General features: G+C 33.8%; 1 protein-coding gene across 2 annotated transcripts in view; it reads left to right on the plus strand.

Moving 5' to 3' along the window:
• The first annotated feature begins 702 nt into the window (after positions 1-702).
• Positions 703-17614, plus strand: part of LOC126882367 (endoplasmic reticulum resident protein 44-like) — a 117883-nt gene continuing 100971 nt past the window's right edge. For both annotated transcript variants that reach the window (XR_007697299.1, XM_050647260.1), the window contains exons 1-3: positions 703-904; positions 10754-10826; positions 11609-11971. Coding sequence is in view for 1 of the 2 variants with exons in the window: in XM_050647260.1 (XP_050503217.1) it covers positions 842-904; positions 10754-10826; positions 11609-11971 (499 nt within the window). In the remaining variant the exon portion in view is untranslated. The remainder of the gene's footprint in view (positions 905-10753; positions 10827-11608; positions 11972-17614) is intronic.

The following is a 17614-nucleotide window of genomic DNA, read 5'->3' on the forward strand; positions in this document are numbered from 1 at the left end:
TCATTCGTCTGGACTAAACTACAGTTCTGTTTATCTTAGAAGGGATATATATTAATATCAACTTTCACACAATGTTGCCAAACTCAATGTTGTTATATTCGGTGTAAATTTTCCAACCGATTGCCGAGCTGACTATACGCAGTAATTAATTTAAAACATGTAAAAATAAATACTGAATATTACCTACTTGTTTCAAATGCATGTGCGCTCAGCGTTTGACATTGAAAACTAAAAACACAAAGCTAGTTCCACCGAAATTCACGAGAGGTCGTCATTGTGACTTTTTTATTTTATTTAATGGCATAGACATAAGTCATATTCAGCCAATTGCAATAAAACATAATACAATCCTATCCCTAATACAAAATTACATAGAAACAATATAGTTTATAAAATGTTTTTGTTTGGATTTGCATCATTGTGACTTAACATCGCTAATTGTTGTATTTTAATTTTATTTTATTTTTTTTACATTTAATAGTGGAATATTAAATTTCTCCCCTGCGTTTAAACTAAAATTCACACTGAGTACAGCTCTGGACGACGTAATAGAAATTGCCTACCTCAGCGTATCGTTACATGATATCGTACGTAATTGGTTATACTAATAAAAACTTACCAATGACATTCGTCCACCTATTCAGTATTTTAAGCGGTTATCAATTTTGAAGGAAGCTTCATGCCGAAATTTCTGACATTAATTTGTCATCCTTTTATGTCAAAATATTAGTTAGATGACGTTTGCCGTTCATCGTTTACTTTACGGTATTTACTGTAGGTCTTAATGCAAGGTTGATAAATCAGTGTATTTTTTATTTATTCTTATAGAAACTTTCATACTATGATGACTTTTAGGATACCAAAAATGTACAACATTAGAACTACTCTATTTTTATTAACTGCGGTAAGTACAAATTAATTACATTCTTTCAGATTTGCATTCGGCAAAATATGTTCAGATAAAACTTAGCACATTAATGACAGATTTAGGATAATCTGTATTAATTTCTATTTCATGTATAATGTTAACCCTTAACATTGGTGATATAAATTATGGACATAAACCGGGAGGCATGGTCTTTAAACTTAAAAGAATATTATAACCAAACTATTCTGAAAAAGTGAAATTTGAAACTATAATATATTATTTTATGGCTTGTCTTACAATGTATGAGATAATTATTTAACTACAGAATATACAATGTACATTTATATATTTACTGTTTATGAATTATACATACAAATTAATAAACAAGACTGCTTATACTCAAGGAATATAGATTTGTTGTTATTGTTGTCTAAGATGGAAATATTTGAATGAATACATCATTGTGTATAAAAAAAAACTAAGGATAAAATAAAGAATACAGATAGAAAACTTTGTCAGAAGGCCTTATTCACAATTAGGTATAATCCTACCATGAAGTATTGTTTAATTTTGTAGTAGGGTCACTGGACCAGTGAATTTATATTTATTGTCTCTACAAGCCATGGTGGGTCTTGGCCTGTTCCAGGATCAGTTTCCATTCCTTACTATCCTTCGCCTTGGTTGTCCAATTTTGCACTCCTAACACCAGAGCCGGTCCGTCGGTAATATTTCACCCATGCAAATTACTATTGTGGTGCCCCCCCACAATGTGGGCAACTGGTTTTCAAAAGTTCAATTTTATAGGAAAATCATGGTTGTAAAAGTAAAGTACTATACAACATTTTATTTGAACTTAAGTTGACAAGTTATACAATTAGATTTTAGTTACATGTCCTGAATACAGTTTGGAAAATGGTTATACAAATTTAATGACTATGGTTATTTATCAAACGTAATATTGAAAAATAGTTTTAAATTAATAAGAATTGAACTTGAAAATGGCAATGTTGAGCTTTGGACATAAAGTGGTAGTGGTAGTGGTGAGACATGACATTGGGTTTTTATGTTATAGGCTAAGTTGAACAAAGTTAACTTTCCTAGATTTTCTCTGGGCAAACTCATTTACAATTGCATTAACATCAATATTCTAGAGCACTGCAAACTCAATTGACATCAAAGCTAGTAACACCAATCTATCTTGAGACATGGAAGACCTCAGATAATTTTTTTACTATTTTCAACTTTGAGAAACTCCTTTCTCCACTCGCGACAGACACTGGGAGAGTAAGTGCTACACACAGGTTAGGAAAGTTCTCCACAAATCCGTTGTCTGCTAAGTAGCTCAACATGTCAACAGGGCCTTTGATTTTGCCTTTGTCTTCTTTTTCGACACTCTGAATCATGCTGTTGACAAGTTTCAATCCAGAATATAGTTGAAGACCACCAATGTCACTGTGCTGGCCATCAGTGAGAGCAATGTGTAGGTCCTTGCAGCATTTTAATAAGGTTTTGTCATCACTTGTGGTCTTGGAATGTAGAAACCCAAACAGTTGGTGATAGTTTTGAAGCTGCTCAAATCTGCCTCCTAGAGAAGAGATACAGACTGCGTAGAAGAATTTAGTTTTGAACACGATCTCAGGATCAAGAACTGTTTGATCACTTGATTCATAAGAAATCATTTTCCTTTTTTCTCGGCAGCAGTTCACTTTCTTTAGGGAATGCTGGGTCAATTTCAATCATTCCGGCCACTTCCCTGCAATTGACTAATATTCTGTTGAATCCTGCATAACTCCTTATTTCTTGAAAAAATTGCTTCGTTGAAGAAATCAAAGCAAGATAGTTTGCTATGTCAATGTCAACCTCTTGCTTGAAGTCTCTTGCTTATGAGGTTTATCTTAAACAAAATCGTATGCCACGTTACTAAGCAGCAGATGAATCGGAAATCATTCAACTTTTTGGACAAACTTGTAGCTGTATTTCTTGCATATGTGTCTAGCTTTTTTTGGTCTTGACTACATTCAAAAAGCGCGTCATAGACTTCCCTAAGCTATTGTCTCAGTGGCACAACCTCATTAATTCAACTCTCCCACCTAGTCTCACTCAAAGGTTTCAGGGTCAAGTTTGTTACGTGTTGTTTCAGAACATCCCAACGATGTGGTGATCCTGCGAAGAAATTGTGGACCTCCTGGAGGATTCTGAACATGGAAATTATTTGTCTATAATAAAATTAAAACTTACTAAAGCTTTCTGAAATATTACCAATTCATTATAAATGAATGAATAATTGGCTTAAAAAATTGACATAATTTAAATAATTTATCAAATTTTAATTTTTTTTTGGGGAGGGGGCACATTCGCCCCTAACCCTTGGCGCCCTATTTGGGCGCACGGCCCTCGGGCAGGCTCTGCCTAACACTTTAAGTTGTCTTCTACCTGGTCCTTAAATCGTGCTCTGTAAAGCTTAAAATTATAGTGCCTACTAGTGATGTAACGAATATTCGTATTCGCATTCGCGAATATTCGCATGTTTTTACATATTCGCATTCGCATCCGCATTCGCGAAATGTGTGCGAATGTTTTGCGAATATGAAAAACAGAAAAAAAAATAACTTTAAAATAATATTAGGTTAATAAAATCAAAATCTATTCACTTCTCATCTTTTTTTATTAAGAAAAGGTAACTTAACCTCAAACATGCGCTACTCTCAAATGGAAATATGCAGGACACAACAGCAGACAAAGAGATGGAAGATGGAATGAAGCGATAACTCACTGGAGACCTTGGGACTACAAAAGAGGAAGGGGCAGACCACAAACGAGATGGTCGAATGACCTAAAGAGATACGCAGCGACCAGATCGACAGCATTAGCACTGAACCGAGAAGAGTGGAAAAGTAAGGGGGAGGCCTACGTTCAACTTTGGACAAATGAAGGGCAATAGATAGATAGAACTTAACCTTGTATAATCACATTATCAGCCTTCACTTTTTTTTATTATTTGGTATTATGTAATAAAGCTTAATATTCAGATTGATTTACACTAAATATCAATTAAATTTTCATTAAAAATTTAGGAAACATTACAAAAATATAAACAAATTAAAAAAACTGGACATTCGCATTCGCATCCGCATTCGCGAATGTCAGTAGCAGATATTCGCATTCGCATTCGTATTCGCGAATGTTAAAAAAATGACATTCGTTACATCACTAGTGCCTACTCCATAATCCATTTTCCTTCATGAGGTTATAGATATGTCTGAGGATTTTACGTTCAGAACAGCCTAACAGTTCTTCATCACTTTTTATCAAAACACAAATAACAGGGGATTTCAATGTGCACTTCAATGAAAGGGATATTGCAGCCCTGGATCTGTGCAATTTCTTTAGATCGTATAACCTCAAAAAATCAATAAAATTTAACACCCGTTATAATAGATGTCTTGATAACATATTTACAAATATTAGTAGTACCATGTTGCAATCCGAAGCTGTTGATCTTTCACACACTTCAGACCACAAAGGCATATTGTTTAAATGTGAAGTGTCCCAAACTACTTCTAAATCTAGAATAAGCTACAGGCCCATTACAGAGATGGGACTGGCCTCTTTAAATAACAATCTTTGCTTACAAAATTTTGAATTTATTGATAATGAATGTATTGATGTGGACTCAAGGTTTAAAATGTTTATCGATATTTTAACGCAGGCAATAAATCTGTCTTTTCCTGAAAAATCTAGGCTTGTTGAGCAAGGTAAACAATGTAAAAAAAATTCTTGGTTTAATGATGATTTGAAACTTATGAGGGAGAAACTACAATTTTTGACATCTTTAAATAAAAGTGACCCCGTTTTAGTGACAAAGAAAACACTCTCAGAATATAGGAAAAAATACAGACATGCTATACATAAGGCAAAGATTAAATCTAATGATGATTTTATATTAAACTCTAACAACCGTCAACAGGCTATGTGGTCCCTAATAAACTCAAGATGTAAGAATTTACCAATAAAAAATTCATCACTCAATGCAAATAGTTTTAATGATTTCTTCTGTGGTATTGCTGAAAATGTAATAAATACACTTAATCATACTGACCAATCATTCAATACATACCTTAGTTTTATACCACATGCTCCTTCATTCGCCTCTAATCATTGCTTCTTCAGATTTGAGCCAACAAATTTGGAGGAAGTTGTAAAAGCAATTGAAGAATTAAAAAATAGCCAGAGCAAGGACCCGGATGGAATGAACACAAAAATAATCAAGGCAATTAAACACAACATTAGCTTACCTTTAACTAAACTAATAAACTACTCAATTTCATCCTGCATTTTTCCTTCAGTGTTTAAAACTGCGAAAGTCATACCTCTCTTTAAACGTAAAGGTTCGGCTGATGATCATAATAACTTTCGTCCAATTTCTCTTTTGCCAATTCTTTCCAAAGTGTTTGAGAGAATCCTAAAGAAGCAGATCAATGACTATTTTGAATCTAATCGGCTTTTTGCAGTGCAGCAATTTGGATTTAGAAAAAACAAAACAACAACACTTGCTATCGATCATTTTACAGGCAGTATTTTGGAAGGATTTGAAAACTTTCTTGATACCCTTGCCTCGTTCCTTGATCTTACTAAAGCTTTTGATTGTGTCACTCATAGTATTCTTCTTAAAAAATTACATGCCTATAATTTTCATCCTATGTCTATTCAATTGATTGAGTCTTATCTATCAGATAGATTTCAATATGTGTTTTTTAACCAGCTTAAATCTGATAAAAAACCTTTGATGTATGGAGTGCCTCAAGGGTCAGTTCTAGGTCCAATATTATTTCTCATTTATATAAATGACTTGGGATTTTCACAAGAGGGCCCGGTAAGCACAGTCCTATTTGCTGATGATACTACATGCTATCAAAGTTACCACCCTTCCCAAATCAGTGATATTGATCTTGAGACCACAGAGAGCAATTTGTTCCAATGGTTTTTGGCAAATCGTCTCTCTCTCAATAACTCAAAATCACAAACAGTGAACTTTACCCTAAGACATAACACCATTACACATCCCATTTTAACAGATTGTTCACAGGAAGCTAAATTTCTTGGTGTTTATCTTGATCAGGGACTCACTTGGGAACGGCACATACTGAAACTTTCCCAAAAGCTCTCAAGCCAACTCTTTTTATTTAGAAACCTATCTAAGGTTACCTCCCTTCAAACCCTTCTTACATCATATCACAGCAACTTTCACTCACGACTAACTTACGCAATCCTTTCCTGGGGACACTCTTGCCATATAGATAAGGTGTTTGGTCAGCAGAGAAAGTGTATTCGCATAATCACAGGTCAGGGTTATCGGGACGATTGTAGGCAGTCTTTCAGAAACCTGAGGATTCTCACACTACCTTCTGTGTACATTATGCAGTGCCTGTTGTATGTTCATCAAAATGTAGATCTATATAAAACACAACAGCATACTTATCAGACTAGAAATCATGATGCCCTTGTACCAGACTTCAGTCGACTTGAGAGGACCAGAAATGGAACCAGATACCTAGCATTGAAATTTTATAACTGTATACCAATATCTATTAAAAGTCTTGATTTTAACCAATTTAAGAGACAAATTAAAAATTATCTTCTGATGGGTGCTTTCTACTCATTTGAGGAGTACTTCAGATCTAAATTTTGTTTTGTCCTGTAATTTAATTAGTGTTTAGTTTTTAAATTTTAGTAATAGGTTTTTTTTACTGAAGTACTGTCAACTTTTAATGTAATTTTAGACAATTTTAATTATTGCTGACCTGTAAAAGTACATTTGTACATTATTACCAATAAATACTCTACTACTAATAACTTTCCATAAACTAATTTGCTGACTGTCCAGTGACAAGACCATTTCAACTGTATCTCAGTTCAGCTGGCCAAATCCTTCTGAGTCTCCCATTGGCATGATGTTCTACTAGAGGTTGAAGTAGGGGGTTACTGTGTGATTCCAGTGCTTTATGGTGCTTCGTGCTATATTTAATGAGCACATCCTATATGAACGGAATTCTTAGGTCTTCATGAAGCGTTAGGTTTGACAAATACCAGGATGCATGAGTTATCATCTGCAGAATTTTTGATTGGCTCCTTCGAATTATTTGAGTAAGTATTTGACTTGCTCGCACATCCCCAGAGCTTGGCTGCAAGGATGACAGCATCATCTGGAAAAGCACCAGTAATGGTTTCATTATTGGAGATCTGTTCTGTATAGCACATATCGTCGCATTAATACTATAACTTGATAACTTGAAATTAATAGTTCTGAGATAAACGGGTTTAAAGATTTTAAAGATATTTGTGCTGCTATCATGCTGTTGGTAAATACGGAATCCTCTCTGCAGCTCTAAAATACTGTTCCTTAACTTTTTGGCTACTGATCTATTTAGGAATACGATGCAAATTTGTTTTCTAATATGGAAAATAACACGAGAAAGTAAAGTTATCAACTTTTAGCACTACCATAATGTTAACATTTTTAATGTCGCATGTCGTGCCAAGTTGCATCTAAGTGAACTTTTTAATAAAACTCATATTTTAAGCATTATTTTGGTGAAAATTAGCCCTCTGCCACGGGGGTTGCCAGATCTGCTAACAATTCTCGAATTTTTGCATTAATATGAACCAAATCAACAGATAGCAATTACGTGGTAGGCTCAGTAGTTTCATAAAAAGACGTGCTACAACTAGATAACTAGAGTTAGCTAGTTGTAGCATTCAGTGTATGTCGCATTCACGATTATTTCGATTAAACAATAACTTGATAACTCATAGTGTCAAGCTTAAGCACTGAATATTAGAGGCATTTAAGTTATATCAACTTTCTTCAATCATAAATAAATACTTAACCCGTTTGGAGTAAGTTACCAGGTTTTTACACAATATGGAGGCAAATAAAATACATTTTGTGAACTAGTTATCTTAAAAACGTCAATTTTGGAGTTATCAAGTTATAGTACTAAGGCGACGATATAATATTGGTCCAAGAATGCTGCCCTGTGGGACACCAGATTTTGTATTCACTCTTGTTCGTAATTATCACCCATTTAGATAGGATTTGAACAGTTTCATGTAGATGAAGGGAAGATATTTCTTGATTTTTAAAATAGGCCTGTGTGCCGAACCTTGTCAAAGGCTTGACAAACATCTAGAAAGGTGCAGTACTGTTTGCTTTCCATTGTAGAGTTTATGGTGTGTACTATTCTATGAATCTGCTGTATCATTCACTGTTCTTTTCAAAAGCCAGATTGGTGGTTGGGTATCCATTTCTCCCTATATAGGGGGTCTGACTCTGACAATTACATGTTCAATAATATTTTCTATTAAATCAATGCAACTTACAAATATGAGGCCATGAGAGCCAGAGTGGCCTTACCATGGTTACCAGTGGTTAATAGGGAACTTGCACATTTTTTTTATTACATAATAATGTTCAGTTTTGTATAAAAATGAGATTTCCAAAATTTCATGCTTTAAAAACTCATAATAACTTAGAAGTACAAATTTAAAGTCTTCTTTATCTTAAACTAGTTCAAACGACCCGTGACGTCACAGAGTTTAACTCTTAGACAAGGAAAAAAGAGAGGACGGGTAACACCCATTTAACACACACGTTCCAAAAGTGAAGCCAGTTTTTGGTTTGTTTGTCACCAGAAACATGGCGGTCACGTCAAAAATAACAATGGGTTGCCAGTGGTGGGTGTTCGTTGAAGGTTAAAATTTCATAAAAAATAAAGTAAATCATCATCTAAAATTCGTAATAAAAACATATGTATGTATTGAAACATATGTACGTAATATGAGCAACTTAATAAAACATTTACCGTACACAAATTCTTCATTTTAAATACATTTCATGTTTTTATTTTAAATACTCAATGCATAACAATACCCCAAAGATACGTCGATGATCAAAATCCCTGGTGTCAGTTTGGCTTCACTTTTGGTCATAGGATTACTCGTCCTCTCTCTTTCCTTGTCTAAGGTTTAACTATGTGGTTCCGTTTACGGTTATATTTACGTATATTCTTCTTCTTCTTTAGTTTATTGGCCTCCACCTACTTGGCTATTTGGCCAGCTCGTCGTCGGTGAATAAAGGAAAAATATTTATATTCTAATGACATTTATCGTATGTCGTTGTAATAATATATACCAGTTTGTTGAGATTGGAGTTTGATACAGTTTTTGAAGGATAGGAAAGAAGGTTTACTATTGAAAATAAAACCATTTTGTAAAAGTACAAATTTTCTATGAATAGTTGAAACGATCAAAAACACTTTTAACGTCACATAACTGTATTTTTTTACTGACGTTTATAATGTCTAATTTAAAATTATATATACAATTGGTGTAGAATGTAAACATACAACCCCGTTACGTCACGACGCGTTTTGGGGTGGCTGGTATAAGTTGAATTTTTACTCGTCTTTAGGGGCCAAACGAAAGACAAACAAAACTTTTTTATCTTTGATACAGGTTCTAAATTATGTTCTGTTGTGATTTATACCATTTTTTCGAATTTAAAATTTTATGCAAGTTTCCTATTGCAAATCAAAAATTGCATTAAAAGTCCATGTTCCGAAAAAAGATTTCCAATACTGTATAAATGTAGTTAGATATTTTTTGTTACCAGGGTTAATTTATTTAACAAAATCTTCTTACCAATTTTCTTCCCTCAGTAATAGAGTTTGATACAATAGTATCGTTCGCGGTAACGATCCTGTACTAGTCCAGGATTACTTCGCATGCGCACTTTAAAAAAGAGCGTTCGCGGTAATCGAGTTCTGAACTGCTAGTCCGGGATTTTGTCAGATTTGTCGTTCGCGGTAACCGAACTGCGAGTTCGGAACCAGTCCAACCGATCCTTGGGATCTGAAGCGAACTCGGAGTCCGAATATGCGCAGTAGGAATTTCAAAATACTTACAAACATTTCTATATTGTTTTGTGCTTTTTAAACAGCTGGCGGATTTGTAGCGGTGTTTGCTTTTCATTCTGTGTTTATTTCATTTGTTTTTAATACTGTGGTTTAACTCAAATGTTTAGAAATTTATTGATTGTGATTGTCAATAAAATCTTTTTTATATACTTTGATGTATAATTTTTACAGTTTAATATGATCATAAACAAATAAAACATTTTTTAATATGAAGGAATATGTACTAAATACTGTGTGTCTCTTTAAAGTTAAATATTTATGTTATTTGTGATACAAAAATAGCCAATGTAATATAAAATTTACTACTTGAAAAAATGAATAAAATAACATAGGTATATCTATGAAATCTTTATTAGACGAGGATACCCTAATATAATATTGAAAACAATACATAATATGGACGTTAATGTTAAAATACCCCATCTAATTAATAACAATACAATAAGTAACAATAATAATAATTATTATAGACAATACCAGTAACCAGTGTATAAAGAGAACCAAGAGAACAAATTTTTTTCTTAGAAAAAATATTTGGAGAATATTTTAATAATATGGTCTCGTAGCTTATTAGAACCACTAAAACTTATAACATTAAACCATGCCTATTCATACTATAAACATATATCTGGTTGATCTGATCTAGTAAAATGTTCATGCAAATCTGAATTAAAATAACAAATTCATCAAAATAAGATGGATACATAAAAACTAGGTTATAATATTAGTTCTAAATTCGTTCGCGGTGTAAATCAATCCTGAACTGATTCTGAACCGCGCTTGCGTACAACCCGAGTACTAAGAGAATTCGTAACTAGTCCTGGACTTGTACAGGATTGTTACTGCGAACGAAGCTAGTATTAAATAATATCGCTTCAATAAAAAATTGATTATTCTTCTTCTTTTTCAGATTATTTACTTAATAGAACCAACAGATAGTGGAGCTGTACAGCTTACTGAACAAAATTTAGATAATGTATTGGGTAAGTTAGTAGCATAATAATGAAAATCATGTTAGTCCACAGTACAACGTCCTTTTTGGAAGATGATTAAAAAATTTTTTTTAAAATGGTCTTAACTGCTTCGTTTAAGCGAGTCTACCTCTTCCTGAAAAATTTTAGAGTGCAGGTTGGACGCGATTCCGCGTCCCGCGTCATTTGTTAACCTTCCGATGACCAACCTTTTTTTGTTACACGGATGACCAAGGGGGGGAAAATGACCCCAGGTCAAAAATGTCAAAAATGAAAATTAACAAAAAAATGAAGTTTTTTTTTTATTTTTTTTTATTTTTTTTGGCATGGACTTTGTCATTCAGCCTGTCACAACATGAGTATTAGTGTCATGTCTAGTGTGTATGTTGAGTAAGTGTCTTGTTACTTTGCAAAGTCGACGTCATTAGCGTAAAACTACTTGGAATTACACATAATAGTCGGTATTTTACTAAACATCAACTTCAGAATATATTTTTTATTCGTAAAATATAGGGAATTTTTTTATTTCAAAATGCGAGGATATCTAGAATGATATTAAAGTCAAATAAAAAAAATAATGAGTTAAAAATTGAAAATACTTTTGAATTTATTAAAGAAAAACATACGCTGGGGTCACAATTTCCCCCAAAACTCTTAATTTTCAATTTAAAGTATGTACTTATATTTAATTAATAAAGATTGTTGATCTCTTGTCCGACAAATTTACAGCCGCGTTTCGTGACCATAAGTAAGGCCCAATAAATTAGATTAATATTGTTTTTTTTTTGTTTCAGCTTCCAATGAATTAGTATTTATAAATTTTTATGCCGACTGGTGTAGGTTTAGTAATCTGTTGATGCCTATATTTGATGAAACGGCAGAAGCAATAGCCAAAGAATTTCCAGAAGCTGGAAAAGTTGTGATAGGTAAAGTGGATTGTGATAAAGAAAGCAGTATATCTTCAAAGTACCACATCACAAAATATCCAACCCTAAAAGTGATTCGTAATGGCCAGCCAGCAAAGAGAGAGTATAGAGGACAAAGATCAGTAGAGGCTTTTACAACTTTTATTAAGAAACAGTTAGAAGACCCAGTGAAAGAGTTTAAACAACTAAAAGAATTGGGAGAATTAGAATCAGAGAAGAGGATCATCATAGGTATGTCAGCTATTTATATTGATATTTTGTGATCTTTTAAATGATATTTATTTATCGTATGACACAATTACATTTACGTATATTTTGTATAAAACATAATACATAGGTTTACAAACCCACATCTAGCTTATTTATATAGCCTATCGACTCTGGAGTCTCCATGAGGATATCATCTGATCTGCCATAATATGATCTTGTGGGACAGTGTTATGTGCTGTGATGGATGGTTTGTGGTTGTCTACAGTCACGGAGTGGGGATAGTCGTTTTTTTGTGATACAGGGTAAACTGCTATTTTGTTTGTTCCATCCATTCTCGACTCCATGTGGTCGTTAACTTGAACTCATTTTCCATAGAAATCTTTGCTGTTTTTATTGGCGGTCGTCTGGAGTCACTAGTGACTCACTAGTAATTATCTTTCTGTGCTCACTAGTGAGGGAGTCTATGCGCCGTAACTTGGGTGGTGGAATGTGACTCACTACTGGGAGCCATTGCTTAGGGGTGGATTTGATAACGCCAGCAATAATTCTCATTGTATTGTTCAATTGGGCATCTACTTTGTGTATAAGTGGGCTGTAAGCCAGACTGGAGAGCAGTATTCCGTGGTTGACAAGACAAGGCTCAGGGCAGATGATCGCAAGGTGGAAGCCGATGCTCCCCATATTGTGCCGCACAGCTTCTGTATGATGTTTCTGGATTTAATTTTTCCGCTGTTTTTGTCAGATGTTCCTTGAAGGATAGGGTTTTATCAAGAGTCACCCCAAGGTATTTTGTGGTTTTATCGTAGGTGAGTGTGGTGTTGTCGAATTGGATGTTAAGTATTCTTCCTGCAAGCTTGTTATGTAGGTGAAAAGTGGAAACCTCTGTTTTCGTAACGTTCGGTTGGAGCCTCCACTTACGGAAATACTTTCCCACCGTGTGAAAGTCCGCCATGAGCATTTCTTCTGTTACTTCAAATGACTTACATACTCTCAAAAAAATGCAGCTGTGGCCTTCTCAATACGTATTCTAATTTCTTTGCTTATGTCCCAGGTCTCATTTAAATTACAGTCAGTGTAAGTGATACTGTAGGTTCTCTCCAGTTGTTCTCCATAAACTGTGACCACTTCTGGTTGTATTGTATTTATAACATTGTATTGGCGTTTTCATATTCATAGCTTCAGTCCATATTCATCACACATTGTGGTAATCCTGTTAATCAGATGTTGAAGTGCTTCGTAACTATTTGAAATTAACATCCACATCCAAATGTCATCCACGTACATGATCAATATTGACGCTATTAATTTAATACCACATTGAACAATATCCAATGCGTTATTGAAACTCCGAATAGATAATATTAATGGGGACAAAATGCAACACTGTCTTATTCTTCTTCGTATTTAAAGCTCTTCAGAATATTATCCCGGGCCAAACCTGATGTTTACACGTTGATGCCAGTACAGGTTTTTAATGATACATACGTAGGTTTTTATCATCAACAGCTACCCTGAAGAATGGCTATTGCCTATATTGTACAATAATGGTCATCAGTATTAACTGACTCAAGTCCGTTCGCTAAACTCAGACATAACTGGCTAGTGATTTTAGCAAGTAATTTTGCCAATTTGGTAAAATTGGCAAAAAAATCATTACTAAATAGTAGTTAACAATTACTAAATAGTCAGTAACTAAAGACAAAAAAATTACCTACTAAAATCATTAGCCAGTAGTTGTGTCTGAGTTTAGCGAACCGACTATATAAACAAATTTGGGATTCTTGTATGTTTTCTGTCGATTATATGCCCTCATTTTGGCATTTCTGTAGAGTGCTTCTTGAGTTTTGTAAATATAAACATAGGCAACAGTGTTTAATATGTACCTATGTTAGATGTATGTACATATTTTAACATCCACTGTATACTAAGTACTATTAAAATGAAATTTGAGTCAAGGTAGTACCAATTTAACCTGTTCCGCTCCATCGTATCCACGTATGGATATTTTTAGGTATGGCGAACTTTACCACGATATCCACATACGGATATTCATATAGGGATATTAATGCACTCTGTAAAAGTGGTGTAGTGCTCTGTAGATTAATTTGGATCACGGTAGGACATGGATATCCATACGGCGATATCATGGTTAGCCATTTTTTTTACACAATTCCAAGAATATTGTAAACAGCTCAAGGTCGACGTTTGTTCATGGTTCACTGTCTTTTTATATATGTTTTATTTTTATTTAGCGTGACTTTATAAATTAAATAATAGACATAGATACATTTTAATGGTATCCAGATGTGGATATTTTGGTAGTACAATCGATATCCAAGGGTGGATATACTATTACACCCAAATATCGTTATGTGGATATTCTGGTAAACACTATAAATTGTCATATAAATTCAAATTGCTTCAAACTTTTTCAAATTTTTTTTGGCCCCATAGGTGAATATCTCTTCTATTATACATCATAACTATCGTAAAATGTATTTTCATTACAAAAGTTTTGCTGGTATACAGCTCCCTATCTCAAAAAGTGGCCTGGAGCGGAAGGGGTTAATTCTAATTTGCATGACGGTATTTCCAGAACTTCATTCTAAATAATTTTATTTGTATGTATTATTTTAAAAACTATTTGTATTCAATATACATGTCATAATATTATTTGACTTAATGGGAACAATCCTGCGAATATGATAAAAGTAATCCGTTTTAGCGATGCTATAGATTGTAATTAGTCCATTGAAACGTTACATTTAAGGTTGCATTTCTTAGAGGAGTCAGTTTTATTTTTTTTTTAATGTGTAGGAGGGTTCAGTTGAAGCTTAAGTTCAAGTTTTTGGGGTCGCCGCCCTTGTCCCCCGGCCGCCATCTTGGAAAAAGTGGTGCAAATTGCTTTCGCGTTGTATCTCCTAAACCAGTAACCACACAGAAAATTTAATTACACATAAAATGTAGCAAATTAAATTTTCCACAATTTTATATGTATTACTTTTTATCGTCAAGTGACCAACAAAAAAGTTATGAACAAAAATATGAGAAATTTTTGTAAGAAGTTTCCTTTTGGAGGTTATAACTTTTTTCCGTTCATTTTACAATAAAATAACATCATATCGATTTTATAGAGGATTTTTTAACGAACAATTTCCACTATAAAGTTGTTTAATTTTATTTATTTATCTAGCTATTATTTATTTATCTATCTTTTACAACTCTTGAAACGTGACCAGATTTTTCGAATTTTCATAGGAATACAATAAAAACAAAACCTTGGGCTTACTTTCTATCTATATATTTATTTATTATGATTTTAACATTCCTATGCTATTATTTGGCTATTTTTGACCCTTTTGCCGGCCACCTATGAGGTAGAGTCTGGAGGCCCGTTTGTTGTGTGGTATCCCCAATAGGCCTAATCCACGGACAATTTCTAGACAAAATAATATTATTTATTATTATATGTTGAAAAAGAGCTATCATGGTTATTATTTTTTAATTTTTTGAAGATATTCTTCTTTAGCGGCGAATCTATTGAGGGTAAAATTTGATTGATCCCCGCGCATGCGCACACCGACAGTATGGTATTAGTGGTTATACGGGCTCTGATTGGGTGTTGAAATTTTGAAATGATCTGTCAATAATTGTTCAATATGGAGGTTATCGGTAAACAAAAATATTGTATAATATTAGTTTTTATTGATGTGTGGACAGAAATAAAATCAAATTTATAATTATAGTGACTTTTTAAATAGTTTTGAAAAGCCGCAGGTACGTAATTCTAAATGTTTCAGTTGGAAATACCTAATAGTTTCAATACCTATCTATTTGGAAAATGTAAACAAAATACTAGTCAAATTGGAATACTAGTCAAACTTTTCAATGATGTTTATTCGACTGGTGATATCCCTGAAGATTGGTTAAAGTCCGAATTCATAACCCTACCAAAAAAACAACGTCCGAAAAACTGTAGCGACTATAGAATGATAAGCCTTATGAGCCACACCTTGAAAATCTTTCTACGTATCATCCACAGTAGAATCAGAGATAAATGTGAAGAAGACCAGGATGAAACACAATTTGGCTTCAGAAATGGACTGGGAACCCGGGACGCACTCTTTGCACTAAATGTGTTATTGCAGAAATGCCGAGATCAAAGGAAAGACGTCTTTGCTGTATTTATTGACTATGAGAAGGCCTTTGATCGAGTACAACATCACAAATTAATTAAAATACTAAAGGATAAAGGAGTTGATAGTCAAGATGTACGAATCATAGAAAAATTATACTGGCGTCAAACAGCGACAGCTTGCATAAATGGAAAATCAACAGAAATATGCAAAATACAAAGAGGCGTCAGACAGGGTTGTATACTGTCCCCACTGTTGTTCAATGTGTATTCAGATAGAATATTTAAGGAAGCGCTGCATAATTTGGAATGGGGTGTGAAGGTTAATGGAATTCTGATAAATACAATCAGATATGCAGACGATACAGTTATTTTAAGTGATGATATGAATGGATTACAACACCTTTTAAATGCCATTGACAGAGTGGGAAGAGAGTTTGGCCTAAATATAAACTGTTCAAAAACAAAGTACATGGTATTTAGCCGTTTGGCCCATCAAGATTCACGGTTATATGTTGATGGTCATATGATTCAAAGAGTACCCAGTTTTAAATATCTTGGTTGCCATATTACTGAACAACTAGATCCAGATAAAGAGATAAAATGTAGAATCGAGATAGCCCGCACGACATTTTTAAAAATGAGGTCATTCTTCTGTAATGATACCTTGCAACTTCAACTTCGAAAGCGCATGATTAAATGCTACATTTGGTCAGTCCTCTTGTATGGTGTCGAAGCATGGACATTAAAAATATCCACCATTAACCGTTTGGAGGCCTTTGAAATGTGGCTGCACAGACGTATTCTAAAAATACCATGGACGGCTATGCTGACAAATGTGGCAGTCCTTAAGAGAGCAAATGCTACCCGTGAGCTGCTTGATAACATCAAATATAGAAAGATGGCCTATTTTGGACACGTAGTAAGGGGAGACCGGTATAATATTCTTCAACTTATTATGATGGGTAAAATCGAAGGACGCAGAGGAATTGGTAGAAAGCAGGCCTCTTGGTTGAAGAATATCCGGGAGTGGACAGGAATAAAGAAAGCAGAACACCTATTTAGAATAGCTCGAGACAGAGACAGTTTCGCCATGTTAATCGCCAACGTCAAGGGGACTTGATAGGGCACGTTAAGAAGAAGAAACAAAATAATGTAGTTACCTATTAGTAGGCAATGCTTTAATTTACATAATCTGATTAGTGATTACGAACAAACTTTCTACAAATCTTCATCTCATATATCGTTTTCTTACTCTATATTTTGTTGTATTTTATTTCGACAAAAATCAAACTAATAATTTTATTAAATTCATATAAATTTATGGTGTAAACGTTTAGTTTGTGTATATTCCCACATGACGTATACGAGAGTTTGGTGCAGTTTGAAATGCCGTCAACTTTCGTACGGTGCGGTAGACGTGAAGTGGGTTCGAGCCCCAAGCAAGTTATTTTTTTATTTTTTTTTTATAGATTTTATGATTGAAGTATATTATTATATAATTTTTGAAGATATTCTTCTTTTTTGAA

Source organism: Diabrotica virgifera, chromosome 3, assembly GCF_917563875.1.
Source record: "Diabrotica virgifera virgifera chromosome 3, PGI_DIABVI_V3a".
Classification (NCBI taxonomy): domain Eukaryota; kingdom Metazoa; phylum Arthropoda; class Insecta; order Coleoptera; family Chrysomelidae; genus Diabrotica; species Diabrotica virgifera.